Source organism: Anser brachyrhynchus (genome assembly GCF_964034855.1).
Source record: "Anser brachyrhynchus genome assembly, chromosome: 4".
Lineage (NCBI taxonomy): Eukaryota > Metazoa > Chordata > Aves > Anseriformes > Anatidae > Anser > Anser brachyrhynchus.
This window is the reverse complement of record NC_137698.1, coordinates 37,397,804-37,414,423: the sequence shown is the minus strand read 5'-3', so window position 1 is coordinate 37,414,423 and position 16,620 is coordinate 37,397,804. Positions and strand designations below refer to the sequence as shown.

General features: G+C 37.4%; 1 protein-coding gene and 1 long non-coding RNA gene across 14 annotated transcripts in view; one reads left to right on the top strand and one right to left on the bottom strand.

Annotated features, from left to right (window-relative positions):
• GAB1 (GRB2 associated binding protein 1) overlaps positions 1–7,495 on the top strand; it is a 98,512-nt gene extending 91,017 nt beyond the window's left edge. For 10 of the 13 annotated variants that reach the window (XM_080590987.1, XM_080590981.1, XM_080590991.1 and 7 more), the window contains 4 exons: positions 1,719–1,812; positions 2,147–2,270; positions 5,266–5,388; positions 5,631–7,495. In XM_080590987.1, coding sequence (XP_080447113.1) covers positions 1,719–1,812; positions 2,147–2,270; positions 5,266–5,388; positions 5,631–5,789 — 500 coding nt within the window. In that variant the 3' untranslated portion in view covers positions 5,790–7,495. The other 3 variants (XM_080590989.1, XM_080590982.1, XM_080590980.1) reach the window with 2 other exon arrangements.
• Positions 2,548–16,620, bottom strand: part of LOC308194751 — a 20,056-nt gene continuing 5,983 nt past the window's right edge. Inside the window, exons 2-3 of the long non-coding RNA XR_013950832.1 lie at positions 15,545–15,682; positions 2,548–4,571 (exon numbers count right to left, since the gene is read on the bottom strand). This is a non-coding gene — a long non-coding RNA (uncharacterized lncRNA). The remainder of the gene's footprint in view (positions 4,572–15,544; positions 15,683–16,620) is intronic.

Here is a 16,620-nt window from a genome sequence, read left to right as displayed (position 1 = left end):
AAGCAAGGCAAAATATCAATCCTGTGACCATTTAATAATAATGCGATTTATGTAGGTAACTTCATGAACGTTGCAATTATTCTGGGCTTAAATCAAGATGCTGAGGTGGTGCTTGATGTTGTCACGTGAAGTACAGCAAATTACAGATAACATCAAAAATCTCACAGAAGTGTTGCTGTTCAGTACCTTTGGTCATTAAAGCCCATTGCAACCAGATGAAATATTCTGTTGATGAAGTCCTTACTCTTTCTGCTGGAGTAGTACCTTGGCCACTGATTGTACCTGCCATTTAGCCTCAGGCCTTGACAGAGGACTGGAGCTGAGCTGATAATTTTTGTCACTCAATCTTCAGGATCATCTTGCCTATGTAAAGTTCAGTTCTGCCACCCTATCTCGTATGATACCTTATACCTTGACATAGATGAGTTGTAGGTCCTCCTCTGAGGCTGTGGTGACAGCTTTTTATGAGCAAGTGAGTTAAAGTGGCACAATTACTGAAGCAGGCTTGATATGCTTTGAGTAATTATGACTTTTTAATTAAAGGAGAAAATTGTTTGGGATGCTAAAGACTCGTGCTTATCCAGAAAATGTGAATCATAAGTCTTTGTTTGATATGTAAGATAGCTGACTCTTCAGTAAACTCTATCTGAAGAGTGAGTATAATGAAAGTATGATGAGTACAGTTCTGTTTTTTCCCTTGCAAGACAACCACGCTGATTAAGCAACTGATTTCTGTCAGTTCCTCATGTGGTCGCTTATGACAGCTTTTATTCTACATGAACTAGTTCTGCATGCCTGATACTTGATCTTGGTGAATTTAACATGCAGCAAACAGATAATTTGGGGGATGGGTGGGGCTGGATGTTATTTCAGTGGCTTTGCTTTTTATCTTCTTAAAACAGTTTTAGGGAGAATGAAGTTGAGATTTGAACTGTGGCAACAGTTTGACCATATGTAATTTTGTTCCCTATGAGTCCCATGATCCTTCTTGAATTTTTTTAAATGCTTAGGAAGGACGAAACAAAAGTTCGAGGGAGAGATGATGATTCTCACTAACAATCAACTTGTGTTTCTGTTCTGAAAATGGAATTAAAAAATGGCACCTTTTCTAGCACATTAGCTGTCACTGATGGCACAAACACGCTGCTCTGCTCTCCAGTTGGTGAGCACTGAAGCAAGCCAAACACCTTTTGGAACTTAGGTATTGGCTCATCTCTCCGTTTTGCAAACTTAGTTGCAGATTCTGCCCACACTTTGAGCTGTGAAACCTAATCTGTAGGGGCATATGCATACAGTGAGAGCAGAGTTTGCATAATAATCATTGTCCATGAGCCAGGAAAAGTATACGGAGTTGGCTTTGCTGGCATTTTAAGCTGAAATTGTCAACCCTATCTGCACTTGTCAGTTCAGCAAGTCATTGTGCCGCTGTAAACACAGAACATGATGCTGCCATTTTCAGTCTCTTTGAAATGGAAATTGTATGTATGAGTGTATCTTGCAAATTCTTAATTCGTGTTTTTTTCTAAATACTGTTGCTTTTTAGTAACTGGAAAATTTAAACTACAGGTTAATGTATCATAGCCTTATAGGAATTTCCTAACTAGTTTTCATTATTTGAAAAACAGTATTTCTTTTTGACATTTACACATTGAAAAGCTATTAAATTTAAGTTTGTTTGGGAATGTTCTGTGCTTTAAGGTTGTCTGTTTCTTATATAGCAAAACCAGCTCCACTAGAAATAAAACCGCTGCCTGAATGGGAAGAATTACAAGCCCCGGTTAGATCTCCTATCACCAGAAGCTTTGCACGAGAGTAAGTTCCTAGCTTTTCTTCATTTGGATTAACTGTTTTTGTTGACTAGTGTTAATATGTGTATACACATCTGTGTTATATTCTCAGCCTGTGTAATACAGATTGAGGTTTCCTTTGGAAGTGTGTGTGTATATGCACGCATGCGTTAAGACAAAGTATGTCACTAATTTTTTCTTTTGTAATATCATATGTAAAAGACAATGTAACCAAAAAAATGCAACACTCTAGTAATCTTGAATGAAAGTTTCATCTCTAATGTGCTTATTTTTGTTGTTTACCAGGAGGTTTAAGATATTCAAGATGTATTGTTTGTAAAATAATTCCTGGTAATTAGCTCCTCCAGGTTTCCCATGTCTCCCAGACCGGATTCAGTTCATAGCACAACTTCCAGCAGTGACTCGCATGACAGTGAAGAGAATTATGTTTCCATGAATCCAAATCAGTCCACTGAAGACCCAGTATGTAAAATCTACATCTTAACTACTCTCTTCCTGTGCAGTCCTTACTTTTAAATCATACAAACACAACACAAATCCTTCCACTCAACATCATCTTCCTTTATATTTCTAGATCAAAAATCTTAATAATAAATCTGTGTAATAGAACTGTAATTTCGTTAGGATTTCACTGAGGAAGTTAAGAGTATAGTAATTTATAGAGGCTATGGTTAGTATATATGTCTGTTGTACAAAACAGGTCAACATGTGACTTTCTCTTTTCCCTAGAAACCATCTCCTCTTGTCTGCCATTGTTAGTTCTAGACTATGTAGCAGTTCAGTATCAGGGCATCAAGGGAAATAAATTATTCATAAAACTTCTAAGACAGGCTTAAAAACCTTTACTAAAAGGAGATCTTCCAAGAAATGTGGAAAGAATGGGGGAAAAAAAGGATCGATATGTTTGTATTCTGTTGAAAACAACAACAAAAAAGAACTGAGCTACCTCTGCTTTTATTAGGCTTCTTTTTTTTTAAAAAAAAAAGGTCGAATGGGGCTTTGTATACTAAATATCTATTTTTTTTCCCTTTTGGGGAGGGTTAATTCAGATGGTAGAGTTTCAGATATTTAGCTTGCAGTGCTGTCAGCTAGTTAAGAAAAATTAGTGATGTGTATTGTGTGGTGGTTTGTTTTTGTTTGTTTTAATTGGGGAGAGAGAAAATGCAATAGCATTTTCAAGTAAAAGAACAGCTGTAGGCCTAGTCCTGGAATGAAACGTGGTCCAGAATATCCTTAAAGCAGTGGGGGGGATACCTGCATCTTTGCCCCAGGTTTTGGGTCAGGGTAGTTTCAATGCAATTACAACGTTTTTGATGCTTGGATTCTCTTTTAGTGGGGAATACATTTTTCACCTTTAAAGCCTTAGGAAGCTATGGTTTCCAAACCTTCTCTGGGGTAGAGCCTGCCTGCTGCCACCTTTTTCTGTGCTATTCATTTGTCTGCCTTCCTATATGGCATGTGCTATCCCGTTTCACTACGCCCTGGACTCTTCTCACAGTGCTGCTTGCTACCCCACCCCCTGTTGTCCCACATACCCACCCCAGTCCCCTCCAGTCTTCTACCTCTTGTGCTCCATGGCTGCCTGTGGATACCACCTCTTAGGTCCCCCTGAGCAAGCCCCTCCTGCTGACTTCTCTGCGGCAGCTCGGACTCTGTGCAAGCTTATGAGCCCGCAGAAAGTCTGGCTCATGTTTTGTGCGGTGTCCAACCTGTTGGCAGTGCAAGCGCGCTTCTCAGGTGAAGCGTGGTTCAGCAGTGGGATGCCAATGATGTAAAAACCTAGCCCATCTCTTACAAGAGCGCTGTGCAAGAGGCACTGGTAAGTAATTGGTCACGTCCTATTTTACAGATGCAAGAAACATCCCGTTTTGCACAAATGTTTGGAGTCGCCTCTGCCCATAAGTAGATATGCAGAATCGCAATTAGAAGTGGAGATTTCTGTTGATTCTTACAATGCCGTTTCAGGGGGTTTAACTTCAGTGCTAAGACGGTGTATTTAATATTGCAGCCAAAATGGCCTGTCATTAGTATCTTCTGTTTGCTTGCACCATTCTTTCTTCAAGGTTGTTCTACAGATATCCTTCCATTTTCATTTAAGTATATTTTAAGCTTGTTTTCTAATGCTTATGTTCTGCCTGTCTAGTTTGTGTGAAATAACATATCCTTTTCAGTTTAATGAGTAAGAGCTTTTTAAATTTATGCTGGAAACCTTTATACAGATCCCAATTTTTGTTAAATATGCAGAAATATGTTTAGAGAGTTTGGGCAACAAAAATGAGCCGTTATCACAGTTGTTTGTGTTTGTCCTTGTTTACCACTTAATGAGTTGGACGATACAGGTGCAATGGATAACATGAATTGAAAAAACCCAGCCCGTTAAGATTTAACCAATAAAATACTTTATTTCCTAGAGAACCTGAATGTTTCCAGATATGTCAAGGCCTTTGTTTTAATGTGTGCTAATTAATTACATAGTCTTTTCAAAAGTTTTGATTTGTTCCAACAACATCTTAGAAAGGAGTCCAGACTTTTTTCATCCTTTTCTGTCATCAGCTTTGAACCATCTTGTTTGGACATGTTGCACTTCTGTTTTATTTAATAAAATCAGCAATATTCTGCTTTCTTTCGAGTTGCTGTCAGCCTTACCCTTCTGTCTTTCCTTCTGCCTTCCTCTTCATTTTTTGCTGACTGCTGCCCTCTGTCTTCCTTTTTTTTCTTTATCTTTTAGAGAAGAGTCCTTCTATTGTACTGTTCCTATAACACCTGTTAAGAGGGAGGGATCAGGCTGGGAGAGGACAGAGGAGGTGAGGTTGTAAAAGTATGGGCTAATTTAAATTTAGGTATATGCAATACAACTTCAGTTCAGGCAGCTCTGCACAAATTTCCCGAAGTTTTAATATTTTAGTTTTATTAATTGAATAATACCTTTTGATTTTAAGCTTAATTATGATAGCTTTTGAGTGACATGCAAAAGTTTCCTTTGGAGCTTTGCCACTATTTTAAGGCTGAAATTCTCCTAATGTATTTAATGGCAATTATTTTTTATAATTTTAATTAAGAAATGTTAGATTTGAGATGTAACAAATTCTTTAAGAAATAAATAAATGAAGGAAACACCAAAACCACTCCATTCTTATATTGTGATATGAAAGGGGTATTAGGTGGAGGACAGATTGATTTGGTTGCAACCTTAACTTTGGGGGTTGGTTTTTGGGTTCCATTACCCAACCCCCTTTGGCTTTCGACTCTGTCCCAAGCTCAACATTGTTCCATTTCCACTTAAATTTGAATATACTTGTTGCACAATGTCAGTAAAACTTGCATGGTTTAACTGATTGTAAGAGCTCAGCCAGTTGTTTAACCTTGAATATTTTGGCAGTTGATAATAAGCATATTTGATAATTTCAACTATTAGCATGTACATTTGCAGCTGAAATTACTTGTATTATAATTTCAGAATTTGTTCGGTAGCAACAGTCTTGATGGAGGAAGCAGCCCCATGGTAAAACCTAAAGGAGATAAACAAGTAGAATATTTAGATCTGGACCTAGATTCAGGAAAATCTACCCCACCTCGTAAGGTGAGCAAATTTTGAACTTGTGCATTTCTGCCATGAGGTGCTTAGAATTTCTTCATGAGTAGTTGCTGGGAAAGAACTTCCAGCAAGATCACCCTAATTAGTTTGTCAAAAGGTCAATTGGAGAGGTTCTGTTGGACCTGTCATTGAACGGTACCTGTTCTATATCTGTTTGAGACATACATTTGATTTTCTAATAAGTAGTTTGTTTTAACTGTTTTTTTGTCCCCCTTGTCTTTATCCAGAAAAAGAGCAGTGGTTCAGGCAGCAGTGTGGCAGACGAAAGAGTTGATTATGTTGTGGTTGACCAGCAGAAAACACTAGCACTGAAGAGCACACGGGAAGCATGGACTGATGGGAGACAGTCTACAGAATCTGAAACACCAACGAAAAGCGTGAAGTGAATATACTGCCTTTTCTTTAGAGAACAGAAAGGAGTGAATTTTGAAGAATTACAGGACCACAATGGCAGCATGGCTTGATTGTACAGTATTCACTGGTGCGTGAATAGGTTCTTGACCGAACAGGATGGAAGCCAAATGACACTTCAAATGTATCAAAAGAATTGTAAGATCATAAATCAGCTATGTGGTCTCTGGAAAATTTGCAACCTGTAAATAACATGTAAAATAGTATTGCTTAGCTTTCAGAAAACTTTTTGTTCTGTAGTTAACACATCTGTAGTATTACCATGTTTATGCACTTTTTCAGTTACAATGTTGGTTCAGGTATTCCCAGTTAGTGTACCTTAACGCCTAATTTGTCTGGAGATTTTTTTTCTTTACACTACTATTTCTTACAAGTTTAGGTTAATTAAGCTACATGTAGATACGGAAATTAATATTTGAACTTCATTTAACAACTTAAAATTGATTTTTGCGGAAATACTTTCACAATTGAATAATCTACTTGAAATGTCAAGAGATGACCGTTAGTTACCTACTTGTTTATATTTAATACATGCGGAAGATTATTTGGAAGTCTACAGGTTACCTTCCTAACAAAAATTGCTGTGAGTTAATAATGAACTATACTGGGTTTAGACCTACAATCCTGGCTTATATGTTAGTTGTTAGTGGTGGAACTTCTATTGTATTTTATTAATGACAGTGTTCTGTGTTCGATGGGTGAAGATTCTGCAGGGTGGGATCTTACACTTTTAAAGACTGAATAATTAAATATCAAGTAAGCCTGCAAACCACTGATGGCATGCAGTAATATTGTGATCTCACACTTATTAACAAGAAATAACCTTTATATTATTTACAGAAGGTAGAGTATATAAATCAGGTACGTACCAAGCACTGTTGTGCTAATACACTGATCAGGTTTAGACAATGAGCTTTAGTTTTGTACTAATGTCAGTTTTCAGTTCAAGATTAATGGGACAGTTTGACATTCACTGTTTGTAGTACTAGCAAAATACTGTGATTTTGAATTAGACATAATTCAAACGGAAATACTATGTTTTGACACCATAGTGCCCTTCTTATGATCTTTATTTTACTTTAATCTCCTGCTTGGCCTTATATTTAAATCCCTATGCAACTGATATTTTGTATCTCTGTTTTTAAAAATTAGGTAATATTCTTAAATGATCCCCTTGTAAACCACTTGTCGCTCTTTCCTGGTACAGGATTTTAAGCTCTGTATACTGTGATCCTTTATTTTACTATGCCAGTTCCAAATAATAATCTGCCTTGGTTTAGAAACATGTTGTTATCTGGAAGAAAATAGAGCTCTTTAAATACATGAATGAGTTAGGTCTAGATAGAAAATTTACTAATGCTTTTTTTTACACAAATGCCCATAAGTAAGCAGTTGGTTTTATTTTCCCACCCAATTGTTTTATTTTGTCCAAGTCATTTAAAAGTTGAGTATAAAGCTGTGTTGTTTTCCAGCATGTTGGCCTTAGTACTGTGCCTATTCTACCATTGGTTGTTTCTTTCCCCTCACAGCCACAATCTACCATATGTAAATTATGTTATTTTTAACAAAGGTTCTTTTTAAATTAGTAATATTTTGATGCTTTGAATGTTCATTTAAAAAAAAAAAAAACTAAACACAATGCATTTTGAGGTGGATTTTAAATAAATCAAGTTGTTCAGTTTTGATGTGTAAATTCTGTCCTTTGAAACAGTGAACGGGTATTAATATGTGTAAAGGTGCCTAGATACAAACCACTTTTTTCCCAAATTGTACATTATCTCTTAGTACCTTTCAAACAAAAAAAAAACGGCTAGAAGAGTTTTCAAAACAAACCTCTGATGTAAAACCCTGCCGCAAGCAACTAAATTAATCTGAGTCCCAGCCTTCTGGGAGCCAGGAAAAGTGATGCGAGTCAGGGGACCTCGATGGCTTAATCAAAAGTAGTTGAAATCCTTAAAGACCCTGGAGCTATAACTCAACTCTGCTTTGAAGGTTTTATCCAATACTGAACTGCTCCTCACTGATGCTACAGCTGACAAAGCCACAGGCATGGTGAATAATTGGTAAGTCTAATGTTTGGTTTAGGACATACTGGTTTTAATCATTTTATTGGTACAATTGCAACTGTGTACCTCCACTGATGAGTTGCCTCTAATTTGTTAGCAGAAGTGATTAGATAATCACTGCTCCTGTTTACGCACCGTAGTTACTTTGCTTAACGTTGTGGGAAAGAGTCATGCTGTGTACTCCTGCAATCACACATATGCCCAAGGAGTAATTATGATCTTAGAATATTTCAAAGCTGTAGTTGTTTATTTTCTCAGCAAACAAACAAATCTGGGGGAGAAAGTTTGGAAGGGCTGCTAATCCTTCACACATACCTAACCCCTCCTTCCTTGAAACATTTACTGACTACACAACTACATGTGTCTATATATAAGTATATATATTTACAACTGTTTTTTTGTAGTTGAGCACTGACACTTTAGATATCAAATAGTGTTTTTTCAGATGTTTTGAGCATCTCTGGTAGTGAAGTATAAATCTTCTTGAGCTAGTGACACAAGGTGTTTTTGCTCTGTTTGCTGACATCGGTACTTGGTTTACAGATTATGCTTATTTTTTCTTCATTTTAAATTTGACAGCGTTCATAGCATTATTATGATTGATAATAAACTCTATTTTGAGGCTCTTTTCCTTGTTAAGGCAAATAAGTTTTCAGCCCGTATAGGTAGTAGAATACAAAGTAGTCATCTAGAACTTTTCTTTATTAGATTTCTTAGCTGTTTTCTCCCCTTAATTCAAGTGTTTTTTCTACTTCCATGTTGACCAAAGAATGTTCAGAATCAGAGACATGACAGTAAGTTTGATATTTCACCTAGAAAGCTAGAGTGGGACTTCATGTTGCAGGTTTGTCAGAGGTCTGGAAATCCCTAAGAATGTGAATATTACATTAAAAATGAGTTCTAAAATTGGAAGTGGTAGAAAGAAAGCTAGACTGTTGTTAGATGTGCAATTTTCAATTACCAGCTTCCAGAGAACACTCTGGTAACAGGGATGGATGCTGATGGAAACTCCAGTAGAGATCAGTGCAGAAGCACTTTGTCAAGTGTTCCTTTTCAAACAGGTAAGGTCTTGTTTCACTAAAACACTGTTTTCATTTGTAAATAGTTTTAATTGCTGTGTCATAGATGAGTAATTTTAAACTGCAAATGTGTGTGTAAATCTTGCTCACAAAAATCAGAAGAAAAACTTAATGCCTTGTACAGTAAGATCAACTATGAAAATGTTTTGGCATCCCCTTACCCTATGATCTGAGCAATTGCTTTCCTGGTAAGTACTGTTGGCCACACTTACATACTGACTTAATCATTATAGCCTCGTAAAGCACAGATGCAGAAACAGAGCTGTTATGTTCTGCTAGAAATACGTGAAGTGACCTTGAAAAAAGATGACAATATAAACATGGCTGTTAGTCTTTTTTTGATACTTTTATTGGTATGAAAGAAAAATCTTGCAATCCATTCATGTATGGTAGTTGACATAGTGCCACACACAGGTCATGCAGACAAATTACAATCTTGCCATTTAATTATGTAATTTAGAATTCATTGCTCCATATAGCTAAATGGGGAGAGATGAGCAGCTCTTTAGCTTTCAAATTCCATTATGAGCTAAGCAAGATCTTTATCACAATGACATTTAAGCTTAGTTATTAATGATTGCAGCAGTCTATATATATATATATATATATATATATGTCTTGCAAAACTACTTTGGAAACTTACCAGTCCTGAATGAACCCTCCATTCCCTCCTTAACCATTGAGGTTTTAACCACTGAGGCTTGTATCATAAAGAGCCAGAGGATATACATATTTTTTTCAAGAAAAAGCTTTTGCTGTGCAATGTCAGTGTATTTTAGAAAGCAATAATACTATGTAATGTTTGGATTTTTTTTACACTTACAACTCTTAAGAGGCAGAGTGCTGTCCACAGGCAGACTTAAATTTGGAGACTGTCCTCTATATTTCTTGTATTTGGTTGGGGTTTCTGTGTATTGCACCAAACACTTCTTGACATTCATTTCCTCTTGTCTTACTACATGTAAATACTAAGGTGATCCATGACAACAAAAACGAGTGCTTGTCCAGCAATTAGTGTAATAAATGTTCCACAAAAATGTGGCGATTTGCTCTGGATGAACTCAAGACCAAGATGTGATTCTTTTTGTTAAACTTCTATTTTAACTTAACAAGGTATAGTTAAGTCTGGTTCTCAGCCTCATGAAGTACAGAGTGGGACAAAACGAGAAGGTGCTTGATATACTTACAAACATATATTTGGCATTAAAAGTTTCCCAGTGTATGTTTAAGGTTTAGCATCCTTGGTATTAATTTTCAGTAAAAAAAAAAAAAGGGAGAATAGGTACTGGATGCTTAACTAGTTGAGAAGCTTGATGTCTTATTAGAACAATCCAGCTGTTTAATGCCAGTGGATTTCATTTCACAATTTTTTAAAATGAAAATTCCTATATTTTAGAGGATTTGAAAAGGTTGATGTTTGCTTCGACTTTTTTTTACAAGAAACAAATTACCTGAAATGTAGAGATATGTAACCTGTGATGCCCATGCATAAATTAAGAAACACTAAAAGCACCAAACACTTCAGTAAAATTGACTTTCAATGGAAGCATCTCACTATGATGCAGAATTTAGTAAGACAAAAGAAATTTTCTCCTGTTTTTAAACCATGAGGCACATGGCAGTGCCTTTAATTCTGTTAATTTTTTTAATACTTTTTGTTTTTATTTCTTAATTTAGAAATATTTTAGCCCACTGTGTTAAAATGGAATAGAAACAATCCTATGCAGTTTAGAACATAAAACACCAAAGTTGTTAAAATGAGATACTCAGTTTTCTTTCAGTTATAAAATCAATATTAGTAATAATCCATGTTTGAATATTCTTACAGGATTCATGACTGATCCCAAGCCTTTTCCTAGTAAGGTGGATCTGCAGTGAAACAAGAAGAAAATGCGTGTCACGTGAATTTTGAGAAAAGCCAATAAGAATTTGGGTCCTATTACAAGATTTGATTAAATGCTGTTTGAAGTTCTCTTCAGCTATTGTTGGGTGTTAGTGTATGTGGGACTTGCACGGTGTGCCCAGATGACCTGATTTGTGTTTTGGAAGGTGGTACGGAAATCTAGTCTTATGAAGATATTTAAAAGGTGTAATACTACCTAGTAAAACTATTCTTAGCGTTACTTTTGGAATTGACTGAGCATTTTCAAGTATGAAATAGTGCTTTTGACTGAGGAAAAAATGAAAGGCTTACAGTAGGACAACTTGATATTTTATTCAAGTTTAGCTGTTGTCACTTCATTGCAGGAGAGTTGAGCTGTTCTTGGATTAGCTGTAACTAGCTAGTGACTAGCAGTGTAACCTAGCAGTGCAGAGCCCAGTGCGTGCCCAAGAAACAACAATTAAAGGATGCTGCAGGTAAAGTACATATTTCTATTTTAAAATCCCTTTTACAGACAATAGGTTCCTATCTGCATCATTGTTAGTGAATGTGAATAAATGCAGCTGAGCAGCTGAAAGTTGCCTTTACTACTTTTTCTTAATCAGCTCACCAGAATGGGAGAAAATATAATTACTACCTTATTTCTGATCAGTTCCTATCAGATTTTAAGTTATATAAGACATGGTATTTGTAGGCTGTTTTCAGGGAGTAGACTTAGATGAAGTAATCAGTACTTGTTTTTGTGCAGTTGTGTTGTGGATTTACATGCACACATTATGCAGGTTAATAGAAATGGTTTAGGATTTTTTCCCCTTACCTGTCAGCGGTGGAAGATTCTGTCCAGGGAGTTGTGGAAATGCCTCAGACTGGCCTGCTGGAGTACCTCAGCTTGTGTCTGGAGTTAATTGCATCCAAATGGTGTTTCAGCCCTCTGCTGATGTCTTCATAGTAACTCAGATAAATCATATTGTACTTATTTATTAAATTAATTGTAGTTGAGGCCAGAAGGTTAAAACAAATGATGTTCAGTAATCTGTAGTTAGGCCTGGAGCAGCATTTTTGAAAAGTATTGAGTGTAATAGGGTTGCAAGTTCCCCAGGCACATAAACCCAGTCCGTGATCTTTTGAGGAGCAGATGTTGATAGTCACAGAATCACAGAATTGTAGGGGTTGGAAGGGACCTCAAGAGATCATTGGGTCCAACCCTCCTGCCAAAGCAGGTTCCATACAGCAGGTTGCCCAGGTAGGCGTCCAGATGGGCCTTGAATATCTCCAGAGAAGGAGACTCCACAACCTCCCTGGGCAGCCTGTTCCAGTGCTCTGTCACCCTCACTGTGAAGAAGTTATTTCGCACATTGGTGCGGAACTTCCTGTGATCCATTTTGTGGCCATTGCCCCTTGTCCTGTCCCCTCAAACCACTGAAAAGAGGTTGGCCAAACCCCTCTGTCTCCCACACTTAAGATAATTGTAAACATTAATAAGATCCCCTCCCAGTCTTCTTTTCTCAAGGCTGAACAGACCCAGGTTTGTCAGCCTTTCCTCATAAAATAGCCAGGCACTGGTGATATGGTCTGATCACTAATAACGATATTGCACTTTCGCAGTGATAGAAGGTCCATGACAATTTCGAGTAATACTGAATAATGAAATTATGGATGAATTAGTGTTAAAAGCTTCATTGAGAAGTAAATCACGTATTCAGAAGCCTTTGGGTCTCTGACACTATTTCATTGTTATCCTGTTAGGGTTAGCAAAAAATACTCATATGATGTTGCCAGTTCTATACAGCCGCAAGACTGATTTTTAGTTCAGTCAGTGCCTGTGGATGTAGTAATTGACTTTTGTGAGGGAGCGGCTCTGCTTACATTGTCTTGTTCTCATTGCCATGCCATTTGGTGAGAAGTGAACTTCATGACTGTGAGAAAACATTGTCCGTGAAGAAGCTGACCACTGGCAGGGATGAGAATCTGAAGCTTTGAAGAAGGAAGGATGTGTATTCATAATGAATTGTGTATGAGCATATTATGTTATTTTGTGTTATTTTTATATGTAAAAATACATAATTGTGTATTTTGTTTGAGCCTTTTTAGTCACAGTGGCTTCCAAAAAATAAAAGCATTATCTATTGTGGATTTCTTCTGTGAGAGTGCTACTTGTTACAGGATCTCCTTTCTTTGAGGATTACTATAACAAGTATAAACAGTTGACACTTTTTATGGGTAAATTTAACTGATCACAGGTCTTGCTCTAAATCGGACACAAGTGGAGACTGACGTGCTCTGTGGATGTACATTACAGCTTAAGCACTGTGGATGAACTCAGCGCCATTTGTTTTCTATGAAACACAGTGTTAGCATGGTTACTCTGTAATTTGAATAACTTCAATGTCATCTTCCCAGTAAAGGCTACATGGATAGATATTTATACACTGAAGTGGTAAATACTTAAACTTTGTTTCCATTGCATTAAGGAATCTATTGAAATTAATGTATGGTATCTTTTGTGTATGGTTTTTTTTAACAGTGAAAGTCAATGCATCATCAGTTATGATGCAGCTGCACCTCTGTTATTGGGCAGAATCTTCCATCTGTCTAACTTCTTTTGTGTAGCATTTTACTTTTGCATTTTAAACTATACTTAAACCAAAAGCAACTAATATCTTAATGCAAACCAGATTCTTTCCCTTTTCGTAGCTTCTTGAATTCAAATGGCCTGCATGTGTCTGATCTTGTGACCACAAACAGTTCTGTTTCATTCCTTTCCTTTTCCAAACTTTGAGAAGATTTAGTGTTTAATGCATGTGCAGCAACGCCTATTAACATAATTGCTGCACAGCTAATGGTATCATTTTGAGTTGCTCTTACTTGTGGTGTTTTCATTTAAATTTAACAAGAAGTCATCTCAAGAATATTAGTTATGATTACACAACTGAGCAACAAAATTGAAAGATGTCACCCGAGAGATTTGACAAAAATCTGTAATTAAAGTGCTCTTTACTAACTTTATAAGCAAGTTAATAATTAGTTGTCTCTACAGTTTGGTACTGGCTGAGGGAGGATTTTTATGCCTTATTGTGTATTTGAGCACATGTTGGTGTTTAACACATCAGTAACCTCTGTCATGAGCTTCTTTATATTCCTGGTTGCTTTTAATTTAAGGTCTCCATTTTTGGGCTTTGTATGGACTGTTATGATTTTGTGCATTTATGAACACATTCATGTTAACTTTGGAGGTCCTTGTTTCTTTTTGTTCTTGCTTGGTCTTCTACACTTTTAGAGCTTTTAGAAATTTCAAACCTTTGGATTTATTTTTTTTTTATTATGCCTGCCTTCTGTACTTCTTCGAAGTCTAAGAGTTTGCTTTATTTTTGTCTGTAGTTCAGCCTTTTCTTCTATGAGATTTTGTAACTGTCTTGGTGTTGGCTGGGATAGAGTTAGTTTTCTTCCTAGTAGCTGTTATGATTCTGTGTTTTGGATTTAGGATGAGAATAACGCTGATAGCACACACAGTTTCAGTTGCTGCAGAGCAATGCTTACACAGAGCCAAGGACTCTCCTGCTTTTCATACTGCCCTGCCAGCACGGAGACTGGGGCGTGCACCAGGAGCTGGGAGGGGACAGAACCAGGACAGCTGGCTCAAGTGGATGGCAGGGATGTCCCTTGCCTTATGATGCCATGCTCAGCAGTACAGCGGGGGGGGGGGGGGAGTTGGCAAGGGAGGCTGCCATTGCTTGGGGACTGGCTGGGCATCTGTCACCTGGTGGTGAGCAATAGTTTTGTTCATCAGTTGCATTTTTTTCTTTCACTCATCTTTTTCTTATTAAGCTGTCTTTTCCTCAAACCATGAGTTCTTGCACTTACACCTTTTTCAATTCTATCCCCCATCTTGCTGTAGGGAAGGGCATGATTCAACAGCTGTGTGGTGCTTAGCTGCCTGCTGGGTTAAGCCACAACAGTAACTCCTACTGCTGCTTCACAGCATGGCTCTCTTTGCTTGGAAATAGTTTGTCTAAAATTTGGATTTAAGAGTTGACTCCTAGTGATATTGCAGTCTTGCAGTGATACAGCATCCATGACAACTTAATGTAAGTAATACTGAATAATGAAATTATGGATGAATTAGAGGTAAGAGTTTTTTTTTTTTGTGGCATACTAAATCATATTCAGAAGCCTTTGGGTATATGAAACTATTTCAGTGTTACCCTATTAGGGTTATCAAAAAATACTCATACAATGTTGCAAGTTCTGTGCAGCTGCAAGACTGATTTTTATTTCTTGCCTCTGCAGAGAGGAAAAAAAATACAAAGATTTTCTGGCTTTATTGTGGAATTCAGGTTTTGGCTAGGATTTTTTTTTTTTTACAATATTTCACTGTATTTGAACAAAATACTTGAGGCTGGTGCTTTATTCAATGTTAACTTAGATATTTAAGCGAAAAGTGTTGTTCCTTTATCATAAAGGTAGAGTTTCTTGAAAGTGAGGAAAATGGAGAAGCTAAAGCAGTAGCCAGGAAGAGAGAAGAAGCAAGTCTGAAGTAAAGATGAAAGATATATTAATCTTTTCTGAGGCCCAAAAGTATCTCAGCATCTCTCACTGACTTGCTGGGTGGCCAAGATTCAATGAGGTTTGAATGGAGATAGTAGGAAAAGGGAGAAAAATACTAACAATTCTCTCTCCTCTCCTACCAACCTTTATGATCTTACCTGGCAATTTTACACTGACAAATGATGATGGTGAAGGTGCTGAAACATCACCCTCTTCCCAAATACCTGATTACTTCCTGAATGCCCCACTTGTCTTCACCAGGGATCTTCCACACGTGGTTTTGTTTGAGTGCTTTTCTGGGGAAACAGAAGAGTGAAAAATCAGGAAGGGGAAAATCCTGCTTCCTAGCCTCACCTACTGCCCACATGACACGGATAGTACTGTGTCATCAGAAGCAGCTCTAGAAGAGGAGAGGAGAAGGGGCAGGAGCTAAGGCAGAGCAGATTAAAACTGGAGACAAGTCTAATGGTGGATAAGTCAGTAAACTTAGTGTAATTTGCTACTGCTTATTTTGAGAAGTTAAAGCTGTCTCACTGAATGTAGAGAAGAACCTTCAGCAAAGCCCTGGGACTGGATTTTCATCTATGATGAGAAATCATAACAAACAGTGGCTAAATGTGTCAGGAAATTTGTTACTAGTTGAGAAATCCTGTTCTAGGAAAACGGAAAATTTCTGAGAAGTTACTACTACTCTTCTGAGTAGTTAGGGAGAAATGAATTGACACAATTGTTTGGAAATGTCAAAGCAAACTATTTTAACTTCAAAAAAATGTTAAAGTCTCTGAAAAAAAAAGAAAAATGAATTGTAATAATCATAGCAGTGATTTTTCTTACTGTCTTCACTGTTACCCCTCCCTGTGTGGGACACACAGCTTTGCAAACCTGCAGCCTATGCTCAGGGGATGTCCCTCCATTAACACTGCTTGTTAATGCAGGTGCATCCACAGCTGAACACTTTCTAGTTTTAATTGCAGAGCAGTTCAGCTGGAGTACCCAGTATCCAGCTGTACCTATGAACAAAAGGTGAGGGAGCTTCAGCCTGGCTTGGGTTGGCTCCTTTGGACTCAGCCTCTGTCAGCAGTTGGAGTACACCAGTGGTGCTCACAAAATTGTCCTTCCCAGTCAAGCTTCACCTGGTTCGTGCAGTCTCAATTTCTCCTGTGGTACCTGTCAGGGTGAGTGGGGTGGCTGTGGGAGCGTGTGCCTCAGCTGTGTCAAGGTAACAAAGGCTGGT